Raw genomic sequence first — 17,854 nt, forward strand, 5'->3', positions numbered from 1 at the left:
ATGAAGTTGATGTCAATATGTTTAAATTACATTTTTCAAATGCGTATCATATTCCATACAGGATGGGTTGGCCCAGTTGTGGGTACCATTGTTGGCATGGTTATTGTCGCAGTTGGCATCACCAGTGTTCTATGTTACTTGCGACGTAGACATCACCAAAAGAAAACACAACAGGTTTGACTCCATGTTTACCCTTTTAGACTCCTATCTTTAGATCTTTCTTGCATTTTTAATTGTTTTCAGCATGTATGTTCTTGGCTTTTGGTAAGTAAGGATGATATGCCTTTATATTATTGATACAAACATTGAATAAATACCCTTTAGTGAAAGACAGAAGGGTCTTGTTATATTATTTCCATAGGTGGCTGCGAGGCATAACACAGAGATATTGTTTGCATAGGTGGTTGAAAGCCATGATGCATAATTACTTGTTTTGTAGGTATCACCTGAGTCTGAAACGTGGGGAACAGGAAAAAGTATCTTTATATATTCTATATCTTGAGGGCTTATACTTATTTACTTTAATACATCCTTTTAATTACATGTAGATATATAGTTTATTTTATTTCTTTATTTGTTTTCTCCACAAAGACAAATTACCATATATACTTACATATAAGCTGAATAATTTAAGAAAAAATAAAAGCCTGCAAGAAGAGGGCTTGGCTTATCCATGGGCCAGTGTGTAAACTTGACAGTTTTTATGTCTTTTTGTTGACTACTGTAATTGCTGTAAATCATGGGACACAAAATAATAATTATTTCTGTGTCATGAGACATAGGCATGTAAAAAAAGTTACTTTCAGTAACCCAACAATTATTAAACTGTTATAAAGTACTATGATTGATTTTATTATTATTTTGCATGTGCATATTTTCTGATTTCTCCAACATGAAGGTAAATAAAGGTAAATACAGACTTTATAATTTGCAGGCTGGTTGAGTTTACCAGGGAGACCAAGCTGAACTCTAATGTACAGTACTTACACAGTGCAAAGCATGCAAAGGATTACTTAAATCCTTACTTATTTTCAAACATAGATGCAGATTTTGCTTTATTCATTATTTCAACCAAATTGCATTCTTCCAGATAACATTTCACTAGTCTTAATAGGGGGTGCTCTACAGTTTCATATTTTGCAAAGGGTTAGAACTTTAAAGAAAAAAAATTTCCCAGGTGTCCTCACTGGTTATGCTGGCTATTTAATAAAGACTTTAGATATCTTAGATATAGCTCAAAGAACCTTTAATTCCCTTTATTTTCATGTATGATTGATGAGTGTAATATGGGTTATAGAGTATACAGCTTGGCCTTACTCCAGATGCGCACTTTTCAAATATTTGCTAGCTCCACTTATTCATTTTCGCTACCTGAACGTCAGAGGTAAATTGTATAAAAAAGAGTTGATAACTATTTTTACATTTTGTATATTTGGTAATTCATTCATTGCACTTTCAGAAGCTGGTACTGTCTTATAATAGTCTGGCAAAATTCATTTTCTCTATTTTAATAGCTGCTATGGATAAGGTACTTTAGACTAATTCAGGCTGACATTTTTTAACACAAGGGAGCATTCATTTTTGTTAGCAGAGTGCTTAGATCATGTACAATTTCCAAAAGTACAATATCCAAAGAAATGTCAGCCACATTACATTAAAGTAGCATAGAGGTATGCCAACATTCTCTCTACTGTGCATGTTTTAAATGCAAACAACTTCACCTTACATACATCACTCTCTCAAAAGTACATAATAACCATAACAACTGGTTAGTGCCCCCTTGAATCATGCGCTCATGAGTTACTCATTTTCAGTGATTCAAGCGATCCTACAAATTGAGGTAATATTTTTTAAAAGGTACCCACATTTAATTGTACAAGGCACATAACCATCATAATTTACATGTTCGCAAAGAGTAGTAATAATAAAGGCTAAAATTCTCATAGAGATCAACTATGATCAACATCATTTAATTTTAGTTTTGTGTTTTAGCTGAACAAATATAACCTTCCACACAGTGAAAAGCTTGATGTTTCAGTGTCTCCTATGTTGATAGTTGGCAAATTTGTCTTTCGTTTTGCAACAGCAGTACAGGCCAGTTAATCATTAAAACCCTGAAATTGGCTTGTGATAAGAGGGAATTTTGACTGGTACTATACCAGTTTAACATTGGTATATATGGTATAAAAATGCCAGGTGTAAGTTTCTTTCATGGGAATGGAGCTATAGCATATGGAGTTCATTCGTAATGATCATTCTTGGGATTTAAATTAGTTGTGGAAGATTTATTGTTGTGGTTTATCTTTTTGTTCTTGTTTATTTTTGCATTATTGTAGAGGTAAAAATAATCATTAATTTATGTGAATAATGTTTAAACTTAACATTCTGTTTAGTGAAGAAGCAATTGGTTTATACTAAAATAATTATTTCCTCACAACAATAATTCACAGGTGATACAACAGAACATGTAGGACTTTTCTTGTTTAGAAGAAATGAAAATCAAAGATATAATGTAATAATCAGACATTCTTTACAAAAATTGGAAGATATAATAAAATCAGGAGATAGGCATGGAGCGAACCCAAAAATCATGAGGTTTTTTTCTTCCTTCTGGTGTGAAAGTTGACAGGTATGGTGTAAGGTTGTTTACATCAAAGCAAATAACAAGTCAGCTTTTATGGTATTAGCATAATTTTTGAAGCATTGTTACTGAAACTTTATAAGAAAACAAAAATTAAAAAAATTACTTTTCAAACAAGTTTTTTACCATTTCTTTTTAGTAATCATGCAAGCCAACCTCGAGATAAGTATACATGTACTTTTTTTAAATACAAGTTTGCCTAAATAAAAGCATTTAGAACTTACCTCGTGCATCTTGAGATGCCTTGGAGTTGTAAATCTGTTTTAATGCAGGTTATGCACAGTATAGTGTTTATACCTGTTCATTTTGGGGGTCGGCTTATACGTGAATGGGCTTATACGCAAGTATATATGGTAATAAAAAAAATGATTCTTTAAAATCTCTTCTCCATGATATCAGCTTTCCAGCATGGTGTTGGGACAAATCTTAAATTTTTTTATAAAATGAAAAATGTATCAAATGAAGTTTCAAACTCATAAACCCAGACTGTGATCATACCAGAACAAAGGACCTTTGATTCAATATTATCATAATTAAACCTTTTTTTGATTTTGGTTATAACTTGGTAAAATATAAGGAGAACATTCTTTTCATTTCAACATTTCTAAGCTCAGTTTCTGTGTGTGTGTTTGTGTGTGTGTGTCACTTATTGGTGATAAGACCATCATTGTACATTGCCACGTGCTGCAAGGAATAAGTTGATAGTATTATTTAGCTCTTGGTTTTGGGAAGAAAAGTAACTTTCATGAATGAAATGATGATGTGCTGTATTTAACAGAAAAAACTTGTCTGTCAGGTGGCCATACAATGAATGCATCGATAGGAATAAATGAATGCTTTGCTCGGAAATAAGTGTAAATGTAAACATGCAAACACATAAACACACACATACATACACACACAGATGCACACATAAAGACACGCACATACATACATTCATAAATGCATACAAACAGACAGACAGACATACTTCTTTTATTGGCTTGAATAATAACTGACCCAGTAGAACTAAGTGTACATGACCTCCAATATTTTTACATATTTCATTTATCCTTTATGTTGCCAATAATATGTTTATTATTTTGTTGAATGCACTGCAGGTGCATCAGCAGCATCAACTGAAGGAGATGATGAGCAGTAGACCACCAATGACCCCGCCCAGAGACTCCCAGGATCCAAGGATTTCTCATGAAGGAGATGCAGAGGAGACCTATGCATACATTTATCCAAATGATATAGAGTGAGTTTAACTACTTTGTTCCATTAGAGCAAAGAAATCACTGTAGCCTTGTACATAGACTATCCTGCATGCATAATATGTATAGGGATCATGGAGTCACATTTATTTTCACCTCCGGTGCACAGTTTTGTAAATTACATTCTTTCACTGGGAGAGGTACATCATGACAAGCCATTGTCTCAGTTGGCCAGTATTGCGGGTGAATGGAGTTTTTGATTTTGCTTTCATTTAATACTACATTGTATTAATGTTTTTTGCTGATATCAGTTATAAAAAAAAATTAATTTTAAAATTGGTTGCTAACGATGTTGGATAGAAAATCAGAGTAATTAAATGTGTTTAATGTGTTTGTGCTGAAAAAAGTGAATGATAGTTATTCAAATTTTGAAGGTACTTGCTGTTACTGTACCTGGATCCCACATCGTTTTTCCAATATCATTCCTTACAAATAGTTTGCATTCATCCTTAACTAACTTTAAATTTATGCAACTAGTCTGATGTGAAAAACTGTGATCTTATCAGTCATAAATTTATTGAAATTATGTGAGATTTATGACAAATATCATTACTAAGGTATAACTTGTAGCAATATGGAAAAAGGAGAACTAAATGTTTCCACATTATTATGGGTTTTTCCTACACAAGATTTTAGAGGAAAATTATTTGAAGGCATATTTTATTAAATGTCCATATTGTTATGTACATGTGTGTTTTGTGTAACTTTTGCTTCATGGCTGTATCTATTTTGTATGTTTCACGTTCTGCATGTAGATTGCGTAGGATCTATGAATATGTTTTGTCAAGTTTTTAATAATAAACATGTTTACAATTTTGGAGTTATTTATGGTTGGCTAGTAAAGTCATGTGGTTGAGTACTGCGACTTTACAAAGTTCACATGGCAAGCTTTCAACACTGGCAAGTCTGAATGGGACTGTTCTTGAGAAAACTTGCTTTCTAGCAGGATCTAATTGACTCTGTAATCAAGGATGTTTGCATAATGTGTGATCGACAGGATCATCATCATCATCATCATCTTTATTTCCTTCCATGGAAGATTACATGATATAAGAATAAATCATCTGAATACAATCAATAAATAAAAAAAAAAAAAAAAAAAAAAAAATTCTATATTGGAATACAAATTCTTACACAATATCAATCAACAAAGTGTTCGTCAACTCATAAGTTGCAAGTTTCAGTACCTTATTTACAGAAGATAGCTGCACACTGCATGACAAAGTATGCTGCATACAGGACGAATAGCTTGGAGTTTTCTTTGTCGATTACTCCTGATGGTAACCTTTTACCTAAAAGATATTGTAGTTGCAGCTCATCTTCTGCATTAAATAACGTAATGTGCAGGCTCAGGGGAAATTTATCAGTAAGGAAATCCCAGAAAGAATTTCGAAAGTTCGACATATAAGGACAACTAACACAACAATGAAGTATCAAGTCTGTATAAACATTCCCACATCTAATACACATATCAAGCTGTGTTTGTGGAACAGCAGCCCATAGTTTAGCTACATATGTAAATACCTTAGTGTGTTGTCTAGTTTTAGCCGACTGCCACACTGAGGCAGGTCGTAAGTATTCGTGTATCGAAGAGAATCTATCAAAATCTGCTTGATTAGACATACGAACTCTCCAGAGGCTATTTTCAAGACCAACAATTTTTGACCTTACAATTTCTTTCCAATTATGTTTATCTGGAATTTCAGAATGATGTAAATAATCAGTTAGATACCCGAGCAAGTCAAACTTCTTTGAGGTATAATATAAATTTGAAATTAACCCACAGCTTGACATGCATCCGCTCAGAATGAAGTGAGATAACGCAACATTAAACACACGTTTAGTATGTACATTGTTAGGCATCAAACACAATCTGTGTAAAAACATCAATTTTCTTCTATCAATTTCGGACTGCGCTGATGTCCATCCTAGCATTCCCAGGGCAATGTCTGATCTTGTATGTATTGGAAAACCTTGTAAATGTTTGGCAAAATACCTCAGAGTTTTATCCAATAAAGCGAGGTCACTTTTTGAAATGTTACACCATAATTCACTTCCATAAAACATTGAAGGGAAAATTACCTTTTTAATTACATTTGCAGCAACCAAAGGATTTAAACCATTCAGTTTAATGCCAATACCAAACAGACCGTGAAAAGATTTTTTCCCTTTCTTGCATGCATCGAGTATTGCGTCATGCGATGTCAGCTTTGAGTTAATCCGGTGACCCAGGTGTGTTGCCGAATCGGTGACCGGCAAACATGACGGGCCAAGATACCATTTCATATTGATAAAATTCTTGTATTGGGGTCCGAAAATGATAATGTATGACTTTGTAACACTAAGCTCGAATCGCCACTTATTACTGTAGTCGTATGCTATATCTAACAGCTTTTGTAGATTGCTAGGATATATAGCCAAAAGTGAAATATCATCAGCTAGGGTTGGATTTCCCACAGCTAAGGATCCAATCTTTGCTCCAAATCCACTATTTTCTAACTGTAGCAGCAAGTCATTTATAAATATTGTGTACATCAAGGTTGACAAAACACCCCCTTGTCGACAGGATGACTTTCAATACCTAATTTGTTATTTAAAAAGTCTACCTGGTAAATATACACACCAGCCAATAGATGATGGACTTTGTACACCTGGTTTGACATGGTTAGGTAAAAAAAATTCACCTGTTCAGGAAATCACGGACTTGTGACATATACTATGCTGCTTATCCCTTCTAGCCCATCCGATCAGTTTCTGAACCAAACTTTTAAAATACCCTATTCTGAGAACAAGTGTATGGAGTACAAATAATACCTAATGTTTGTTTGCTTTTTTATTGGTGTCCATCATCAGACAGGCACAATCAAAACTGTATAAAAGGCAGTCAGAGTAAACAGAGACACACCCATGCAATTAACCAGTCCTGGTATGGATGCAGTTCCAGATTAAGCTAGTACAGGGCCTGTAGCATATGTTATAAAGGGGCCCTAAATTTTAAAAAAAGCACATAAATATTAAAACACGTACATTTTTAACATGCATAGTAAAGTAATTGTATTTTTTCAATGGCTATACAGCCAGATAATACGACAAATATGTCTGACATTGCAGTAATAGTATTACATGTATTTGCATGTAGGTAACTGATAGCTTGAAAGCATTGAGCATGGGGCATTTGAAAGTGCGGGGCCCATAGCATATGCTACTTTTGCTACTAGGATATTCTGGCACTGTATGGATGGAGTTCAAATGTGCACCCTTCTGATCACAAATCAGACACATTAGCCAATGTGCCTCCTGAAAATAATATTCATAGAAATCCATATTGTATGCAAGTTTATATACACACCATTTATTGATAAATGAATATTGATATGTATACAAATGCATGTTTTGCCAGACATGCATGTTGATAAATTATTATTTTGGATCTATGCCATTAGCTATGCAAATTATGTCTTATTCCTGTGTCAAAAATGGCTTTACGAAACATGGTAACTGTTGTAAATATTTTGGCAAAATGTTTAACTTAAGCCTTATCTCCTTTTCTTTCATTATTTATCAATCAATCAGTGTTTAGATTTGCTTTTGATCAGTAATTGCCTAATGTTTTAATGTCTTAATTCAGTCTATGCTATGTTGACATTTGTTTTCACCAAGTGTCTTCAAATGTGTTTTTACAAGGTCTTACCGATTGATTCCCATTTATTTTTAATAACAAAAGAGCAATTTTGTTACACTGAATTTTCTAAAACAATTGACACATTTCAAGACGTTGAACCAAAACATGCTGATATATATCAGGAAATGTCTAGAAGTTCTTGATGTTCGCTACTTTGAATTCCACGAAGAAATATGTTTAAGTCATAATTAGGTCTCATGCAGGGCTATATGGTGACTATTAGTCAAGTGACTAAAACTCATTTACTTTTTTATAGGGATACTTTGGGCACAGTCACGAGTACCTCAGTCAAATATGACACCATCTACAGCACCAACAGGAAAGCAGACGAATATCTAGAGCCAATTAGATCCAGTCAGTATGGCTATGTTGAGGTTATAGGAACAGAGGGTGCTGGCATAGACAATGGGTATCTGAATCTTAGAACTGATGTGGAGGATGCATTAGGTAAAGCATGACACATCAAGCAAAATGATGGCAATCGTCCAACTGTGGCAACTTCTTCTGAAGCGGCTATTTATGACAAAATATGCCACTAACACCTATTTATTTTATGATTAAACTTGATATGTGTGCAGAGAATTCTAGGATCTGTCCATGGTGAGATTTACCTATCAGATACAAAATTTTAGTTTCTTTTTAATTATAGCATTATATGTATTTAAATGTTTAAAAGATATTTAAATATTTACATACAAATAATTTTACCTTTTGTACCACAAATAATGGCAGTAAAACATTTCGAGTGTTTTGTACATTTAATATTTATGTGAAGAAACATATAGAGAGATAGACTTAAATGTCAGAAAGGTAAAATCTTTGGTCATTGATATATCTATGTTATTTATTATATATATGGTCCAAAAGTAATGTTGATAAATCGTCATCCAACAGATTGTACATGTTGGTGTAAGGACCAACCAAGATAATGCATGTTGTAATGAGGACCCACCTAATATCATACACATTATAATAAGGACCAGCCGAGATTCTACATGTTGTAGTGAGGGCCATCTAACAGAGATTATATGCATTGTTTTAAGGACCATCTAACAGAGATTATATGCGTTGTTTTAAGGACCATCTAACAGAGATTATACACGTTGTAATGAGGACCCACCAAGATCATGCACATTATAATAAGGAGCAACCAAGTTTATATACCTTGTAATAAGGACTATCTAAGACTATACACATTATAATGAGGACCATCTTACAGAGATTATACGCAGTGTAATAATGACCAACCAGGATTATACATGTTGCAATAATGATCAGCCGAGTTAATAAACATTATAAAAAGGACAAACAAGATTATTTATGTTGTAATAAGGACCAACCAAGATGTTACACTTTGTAATAAGTACTGTCAAACAGAGATTATACATATTGTAATAAGGAACAACCAAGATGTTACACTTTGTAATAAGTACCGTCAAACAGAGATTATACACATTGTAATAAGGACCAACCAAGATGTTACACTTTGTAATAAGTACCGTCAAACACAGATTATACACATTGTAATAAGGAACAACCAAGAATGTGCATATGGTAATAAGGACAAGCCAAGATTTTTCACATTAAAATAAGGACCATCAAAGTATATACATTGTAATAAGGACCATCTTACAGGGATTATATCCTTTATAATAAGATCCATAAGTGTTGTAATATTGTGACCAACCAGGATTTTACACGTTGTAATAAAGACCAATCATGAGTATGCATGTTGTAAGGAGAACCATCTAATTATAGATTATAGACAGTGTAATAAGGACAAATCAAGATGCTGCATTTTATAATAAGTAACATCTAACAGAAATTATACACAGTGTAATAAGAACCAGTCAAAATTAAACATGTCGTAATAAAAACCAGCCAAGATTATGCACTTTGCAAAAAGGACCAGCCAATCGTTTACAACGTGTGTCCCTATGTAAACACTTAATTTACATCCTTGAAAGAGAGGAAACATGGGCGACAACTCGATAAAACGTCTTTTTCTTTATAATTTTTACTTTTATTTGTGAAAACCTATTTTGTAATTAAAGCATGATTCATAAGTACGTTGTGGTTTTATTGTTTGAAACAACAAAAATCACGTCAGTGTATAATTTTATTTATTGGGGTGATTTTGGTAGTTCCATTTCATTTAGTTGAAATACATTTCTTCCAATAAAAGTTAAAACCTTATAGCATAGGATGCTTTCCATTGCCTCTTTTTAATTTGAATAATGTTTTTGGACTATTCGATTATATGCTCTGTGTCAGGATAAAAATACAACAATTAATATTTTTATGTTCCGGAATGAGAAATTATCAGGTTCCATTGGCATTGAATTCTAGGGTTTATGATTAGGTTTATAATAAAACGTATCACTTTCTTGTTAGAATGACATATTGTTTTGTTGCTAATGTGGTCTTAGTGCCCTTTTTCAGCACTTTCCTACTGTAAAAGGATGAAGCCGTGTTGAGACTGGATTTAGCTAAGTTATTGAAGCAGTTTTGTAAATTTGATGATTATATACAGTATATTAATTAAATAATGACAGAATCTGATGTGTGCATAAAGTCCAGCAAGGATATAAGAAATCTTCTCAATGAGTTCAATAACCGATACAAGGAAATTATCTCATTCCTGAATGGATCTAATTGGAACATGAAACTTCGAGGAGTAACCAAGCAAGATTCAACCTATAGAACTTAGAAACAAATATGATTTATTTATGTATCACCATGGATGACCAATCTATATCATTTATACATAAATATGAATAATGTTTCATTCTATCATCAAGGGTATCAAAGTAATGGATTAATACACAAATTTTATTAATATATTATTCATTCCCCAAAGTACAGACGTAGCACAAACATATGAATAATGTTGTATCCAAATGAAGGATATTTGTATTATTAATTTTCACGTATATAGCAAGATTGAACTATTGATTTCACTCATTTAGTGATATTGAATATAGATTCCAAAATGGACCATATATATATATATATATATATATATATATATATATATATATATATATATATATATATATATATATATATATATATATTATTTTTTCATTATTGAGTGTGTAGAAATACTTATATTTTACATATCTGCAGGCTCTGGTTCTTAAGCCTTAAAGAAAGGCAAAGGAAAAAAAATAATTCTGCCTACTATTAACAAGCATTCTTCTATAGAATCCAGGGATAGCACTTTTCATTCTGTCTGGTATATATTGATAATTCTCTCTCTCTCATATATACCCCTCAGATGTGGGAGGTCATGGGTTTCGATCCACGGCTGAGTCATACCAAAGACTTACAAAAATGGTACAACAGCTGCCTCGCTTGGCATTCAGCATTAAGAAGTTAGTGTTAGGTCCGGTCGGCCTGGGTGTCAGGATAATGTGACTGGGTGGGACATCATGCTACATGTCTGCATCATGATGCCCCAGTGCTAGACATCACTATAAACTGCCACACTGCAGATATTGTAGCAATATGACTGAAAAATTGTTAAAGTTACATTCAAAATCAATATCACACACACACACCAAAATTATATATATATATATATATATATATATATATATATATATATATATATATATATATATATATATATATGAGAAAGAAGAAAGAGAGGGAGCACTGGCATAACTACACCTTAAGGGGCCCCCGGGCAAAAATTTAAGTGGACCCCCTCATTCCATTTAATTCTAATGATGAGTTGGTGCACCTGGAATGTGCTGTGGCAATTATCTGATGATAAGAGAACTTTACCATTCATCCTTGGAAATATATGTGGTCTAATTTGTTTATTTAATCATTTACCAATGAGGCTATACATTTACTGTTAATGAGTTTTGCATGCTGGCCTCAGCATGTTTTACATCAAATAGAAAATGAATAAAACTTACCATTAAATTAATACAATATTTGAAGTGTAAAACATTAAACATTTTAAAAAAATGTAAACAGCATTTTCAATAAATGAAACATCCATATTGTTGTACACTTTTACATAAATAGTTTGCTCTTATAAGGTATTAATGTATCTCTATATTAACAAGTTACATCAGTTTATGAGGGTTAAGGTAAATTACATCAACAGCTACTATCAGGTTATCAGGGTTAAGGTAAATTACATCAACGACTACCATCAGGTTATCAGGGTTAAGGTAAATTACATCAACAACTACCATCAGGTTTTCAGTGTTAAGGTAAATTACATCAACAACTACCATCAGGTTATCAGGGTTAAGGTAAATTACATCAACAACTACCATCAGGTTATCAGGGCTAAATTATATTTACATCAACAAATACCATCAGGTTATCAGAGTTAGGTGCCTCTACATCAACAAATATCATCAGAGCTGAGGTGTCCCTACATCAACAAACACCATCAGGTTATCAGGGTTAAGGTATTTCTACAGCAACAAATACAATCAGGGTTCAGGTGTCTCTACATCAACAAATACCATCAGGTTATCAAAGTTGAAAACACAAAATTCCATCAGGTTGTTAGGGTCAAGCTATATTTATATATGGCCGTTACCTTGGTGGCAGAATTTACCAGGTTCATATTAGGTGTTTTACTTCTTTCCATTGTCCTTGAAAAGGTCACAGCTAATTTCAGGCTCCTACAGGGAGGAGGATGTTTCATTCTTTTTGAATAGTTTAAGTGATTCAGGCAGCAATTTGCAATAATTTGAACCCCAGCTTCAGAAACATGATTTCACCAGATTCAGAACTCATTTTTTAATTTATTTTATGCATTTCAGTCATAACCCGATCAGGTAATTTGGTTGAACTTGGTTGTTAGATTTGCTGAGAAAGTTTTTATCAAGACTGGAGAGTAAGCATGTACTCGAGTAAATATAATTTCATTAATGTCATCACAGTCTGAAGCATATCCAGAAATGATTACACTTATCTTGAATAGCAAATAAATTTCACTGAAATGCCTATAGCTTGTATATACTGATGTGGCACATGGGATTGACGAGAGGAGACTCCAACAACATAATTTCAAACAGAGGGAACAACTCTGTTATAGATGTGTCATAGTTTACTATCAACATTCCAAGTATAAGTATATGTGATATGCAGTCATTATACATTTTATGGTATGCAAATTAATTTAATATATATGAAAGTCTATGATAAAACTTAATAATCAAAGTCTCAAAGTATTTGGCTTTTTTTTGTAAAAAGAACGATGATGAATGTCGTAATATGCAAACCTAGCATGTGTTAGGATTTGAGTTCCATAAATAGTTTAATGTGTACGTCATAATCAACCACATATGTCAAAGCAACTGCACTATGTGAAGTTAAAATGTTTTCTAGTTTTTCATAAAACATCTGTACCATTTTATGAATTATAAAAAATCACTTTTCCCTAATATGTAGGTACGTAGGCAGGTAGATAGGTAGTTATATAGGTATGTAGATATGACTGCATGTATGCATGCAAGTATATATGTCTGCTTAGAAATTAATGGCATATTGTGATAGAGGTTAGACTTGAATAACTCGGTGGCAATGCATTTGCATGATCGTTGTTCACCTCTGAGTCAATTTTTTGATCCTTGTTCTCAATACGTCCCACGATTTGTAATGTCGTAGTTAAGACTTCTTATTTCCGTCAGAATATCAACAGTTTTCTGCGTGACATGTGTAACTAATGTTTCGCAAAATGATCATTGTACTTTACTATTGAATGATTATATTCCAAAGTTGTTTTAAGACATTTTTAAGAGATTTCCGTAGTCGTTCATTCTATCTGCCCTTTCTACTCCTTTTTTAGAATAGTTGTACATTATTGTTATAATTCCTTTTTACAGTTTCATACACTGAATGTTTTAAACTGTTTATCAATCCTGTCTAAGTACCAATATCTGTCTGTTCTCTTTCATGACATAAATATTGTTTTCCAAAAGCCTAATGTTATAAAAGGAAAACTAAACTTATTTTTTGTTGGGCTTTGCACAAAACCACTCAGATCACCTCACTGGAATGCAGAAGGTTGAAAATAATTGTATCCCAGGTCGACAATATTTTAACTATAGGATTAGTTTTGCTAATTTATGTGATTGGTCATAAAACATGTCCTTTATTGCATTTTGTTGCTGGGTAAAATTTACTTCCTGAATCATAACTATGGCTTTCCATTTCTGCTGTAGAATCTGTTATCACCATTACACTTATACTTTTTACGCTTGGTACATTCTGGTGTCGAACTTTCTTTCCCAGGAGAGCTAGCCTGCTAATTTGAAATAATTTATAGAGAACAATAAAGAATGCGTAAAATGGTCTGTAAATGAATCTGTTTAGTGATCCTCAACATTAGGTCTCACTGGATAGTTTCGTATATTGACACACACACACCCAGCTTTAAAGTGGAGGGCATAAATTTAATAAGAATTAGCACTGTGTTTGTAAATTCATACAGAAACTAAAGTTATTTATTTTGGTGTATATTTGCACCATGTTAATTTTGAAAATGGATCAGTTTGTTCAGTGGTTTTTTTGGACAGTTTGACTATCACAGGAGATCAAATGCTGAACTTGGGCTTCAAATCAGCAGCCAGTTTGTTTCGCATTTTTTTATATCTGCTGCATGTATAAATATCTCAAAATCAAGATGCTTCATTGATGATGAGAATTATCCTTTTTGTTAGGTAGTAAGCATAGGCATTGGTTGCTCTAAACAGCATGTTGATGGTAATAGTGTGTATATATGTCTATCTTTTTCATTGGTTGGTAAGTGTGGGTACTGGTCACTCAAAATGACGCGTTAATGGTTTAGTGTATATTTCTACCCTTTTCATTGATTAGTAAGTGTGGGTACTGGTCACTCAAAATGATATTTTAATGGTCTAGTGTGTATATTCCTACCCTTTTCATTGGTTGGTAAGTGTGGGTACTGGTCACTCAAATTGGTATATTAATGGTCTAGTGTGTATATTCCTATCTTTTCATTGATTGGTAAGTGTGGGTAATGGTCACTCAAAATGGCATGTTAATGGTCTGGTGTGTATATTCCTACCATTTTCATTGATTGGTAAGTGTGGGTACTGGTCACTCAAAATGGTATATTAATGGTCTAGTGTGTATATTCCTACCCTTTTCATTGGTTGGTAAGTGTGGGTACTGGTCACTCAAATTGGTATATTAATGGTCTAGTGTGTATATTCCTATCTTTTCATTGATTGGTAAGTGTGGGTAATGGTCACTCAAAATGGCATGTTAATGGTCTGGTGTGTATATTCCTACCATTTTCATTGATTGGTAAGTGTGGGTACTGGTCACTCAAATATGGTGTGTTAATGGTTTAGTGTGTATATTCCTCTCCTTTTTATTGATTGGTAAGTGTGGGTACTGGTCACTCAGAAAGGTATGTTAATGGTTTAGTGTGTATATTCCTCTCCTTTTTATTGATTGGTAAGTGTTCTGGTCACTTAAAAAAGCATGTTAATGGTTTAGTGTGTATATTCCTACCCTTTTCATTCATTGGTAAGTGTGGGTACTGGTCACTCAAAATGGTATGTTAATGGTCTAGTGTGTATATTTCTATCCATTTCATTGGTTGGTAAGTGTGGGTACTGGTCACTCAAAATGGTATGTTAATGGTCTAGTGTGTATATTCCTACCCTTTTCATTGGTTGGTAAGTGTGGGTATTGGTCACTCAAAAATGGTATGTTAATGGTCTAGTGTGTATATTCCTACCCTTTTCATTGATTGGTAAGTGTGGGTACTGGTCACTCAAAATGGCGTGTTAATATTTTTGTGTGTATATTCCTACCCTTTTCATTGGTTGGTAAGTGTGGGTACTGGTCACTCTAAATGGCATGATGATGGTTTAGTGTCTATATTCCTACCCTTTTCATTGGTTGGTAAATGTGGGTACTGGTCACTCAAAATGGCATGTTAAAGTTCTAGTGTGTATATTCCTAACCTTTTCATTGATTGGTAAGTGTGGGTACTGGTCACTCAAAATGGTATGTTATTGGTCTAGTGTGTATATTCCTATCCTTTTCATTGGTTGGTAAGTGTAGGTACTGGTCATTCAAAATGGTATGTTAATGGTCTAGTGTGTATATTCCTATCCTTTTCATTGATTGGTAAGTGTGGGTACTGGTCACTCAAATTGGTGTGTTAATGGTCTAGTGTGAATATTCTTCTCCTTTTTATTGATTGGTAAGTGTGGGTACTGGTCACTCAGAAAGGTATGTTAATGGTTTAGTGTGTATATCCTCTCTTTTTTATTGATTGGTAAGTGTTCTGGTCACTTAAAAAAGCATGTTAATGGTTTAGTGTGTATATTCCTACCCTTTTCATTGATTGGTAAGTGTGGGTACTGGTCACTCAAAATGGTATGTTAATGGTCTAGTGTGTATATTTCTATCCATTTCATTGGCTGGTAAGTGTGGGTACTGGTCACTCAAAATGGTATGTTAATGGTCTAGTGTGTATATTCTTCTCCTTTTTATTGATTGGTAAGTGTGGGTACTGGTCACTCAGAAAGGTATGTTAATGGTTTAGTGTGTATATCCTCTCTTTTTTATTGATTGGTAAGTGTTCTGGTCACTTAAAAAAGCATGTTAATGGTTTAGTGTGTATATTCCTACCCTTTTCATTGGTTGGTAAGTGTGGGTATTGGTCACTCAAAAATGGTATGTTAATGGTTTAGTGTGTATATTCCTACCCTTTTCATTGATTGGTAAGTGTGGGTACTGGTCACTCAAAATGGCGTGTTAATATTTTTGTGTGTATATTCCTACCCTTTTCATTGGTTGGTAAGTGTGGGTACTGGTCACTCTAAATGGCATGATGATGGTTTAGTGTCTATATTCCTACCCTTTTCATTGGTTGGTAAATGTGGGTACTGGTCACTCAAAATGGCATGTTAAAGTTCTAGTGTGTATATTCCTAACCTTTTCATTGGTTGGTAAGTGTGGGTACTGGTCACTCAAAATGGTATGTTAATGGTCTAGTGTGTATATTCCTATCCTTTTCATTGGTTGGTAAGTGTGGGCACTGGTCACTCAAAATGGCATGTTAATGGTCTAGTGTGTATATTCCTACCCTTTTAATTGATTGGCAAGTGTGGGTACTGGTCACTCAAATTGGTGTGTTAATGGTTAGTGTGTATATTCCTCTCCTTTTTATTGATTGGTAAGTGTGGGTACTGGTCACTCTAAATGGTGTGTTACGGTTTAGTGTGTATATTCGTCTCCTTTTCGTTGATTGGTAAGTGTGGGTACTGGTCACTCAGAAAGGTATGTCAATCGTTTAGTGTGTATACTCCTCTCCTTTTTATTGATTGGTAAGTGTTCTGGTCACTTAAAGAAGCATGTTAATGGTTTAGTGTGTATATTCCTACCCTTTTCATTGATTGGTAAGTGTGGGTACTGGTCACTTAAATTGGTGTGTTAATGGTTTAGTGTGTATATTCATACCCTTCTCATTGATTGGTAAGTGTAGGTACTGGTCACTCAAAATGGTATGTTAATGGTCTAGTGTGTATATTCCTATCCTTTTCATTGATTGGTAAGTGTGGGTACTGGTCACTCAAATTGGTGTGTTAATGGTCTAGTGTGTATATTCCTCTCCTTTTCATTGATTGGTAAGTGTGGGTACTGGTCACTCAGAAAGGTATGTTAATGGTTTAGTGTGTATATCCTCTCTTTTTTATTGATTGGTAAGTGTTCTGGTCACTTAAAAAAGCATGTTAATGGTTTAGTGTGTATATTCCTACCCTTTTCATTGATTGGTAAGTGTGGGTACTGGTCACTCAAAATGGTATGTTAATGGTCTAGTGTGTATATTCCTATCCTTTTCGTTGGTTGGTAAGTGTAGGTACTGGTCACTCAAAATGGTATGTTAATGGTCTAGTGTGTATATTCCTACCCTTTTCATTGGTTGGTAAGTGTGGGTACTGGTCACTCTAAATGGTGTGTTAATGGTTTAGTGTGTATATTCGTCTCCTTTTCATTGATTGGTAAGTGTGGGTACTGGTTATTCAGAAAGGTATGCCAATCGTTTAGTGTGTATATTTCTCTCCATTTTATTGATTGGTAAGTGTTCTGGTCCCTTAAAGAAGCATGTTAACGTTTTAGTGTGTATATTCCTACCCTTTTCATTGATTGGTAAGTGTGGGTACTGGTCACTCAAATTGGTGTGTTAATGGTTTAGTGTGTATATTCATACCCTTCTCATTGATTGGTAAGTGTGGGTACTGGTCACTCAAAATG

General features: G+C 33.7%; 1 protein-coding gene across 4 annotated transcripts in view; it reads left to right on the forward strand.

Annotated features, from left to right (window-relative positions):
• The window catches only part of LOC149779869 (uncharacterized), a 135,020-nt gene that overhangs the window by 110,517 nt on the left and 6,649 nt on the right, over positions 1-17,854 (forward strand). For 2 of the 4 annotated variants that reach the window (XM_089936541.1, XM_089936543.1), the window contains 3 exons: positions 62-174; positions 3,742-3,881; positions 7,836-8,026. In XM_089936541.1, the coding sequence (XP_089792667.1) occupies positions 62-174; positions 3,742-3,881; positions 7,836-8,026 (444 nt within the window). Of the gene's footprint in view, positions 1-61; positions 175-3,741; positions 3,882-7,835; positions 9,976-17,854 lie in introns of those variants that run through there. The other 2 variants (XM_089936542.1, XR_016414949.1) reach the window with 2 other exon arrangements.

This window comes from Sinohyriopsis cumingii, chromosome 16, assembly GCF_028554795.1.
Source record: "Sinohyriopsis cumingii isolate HCF-2022 chromosome 16, ASM2855479v2, whole genome shotgun sequence".
In the NCBI taxonomy this organism is placed as follows: Eukaryota; Metazoa; Mollusca; class Bivalvia; order Unionida; family Unionidae; genus Sinohyriopsis; species Sinohyriopsis cumingii.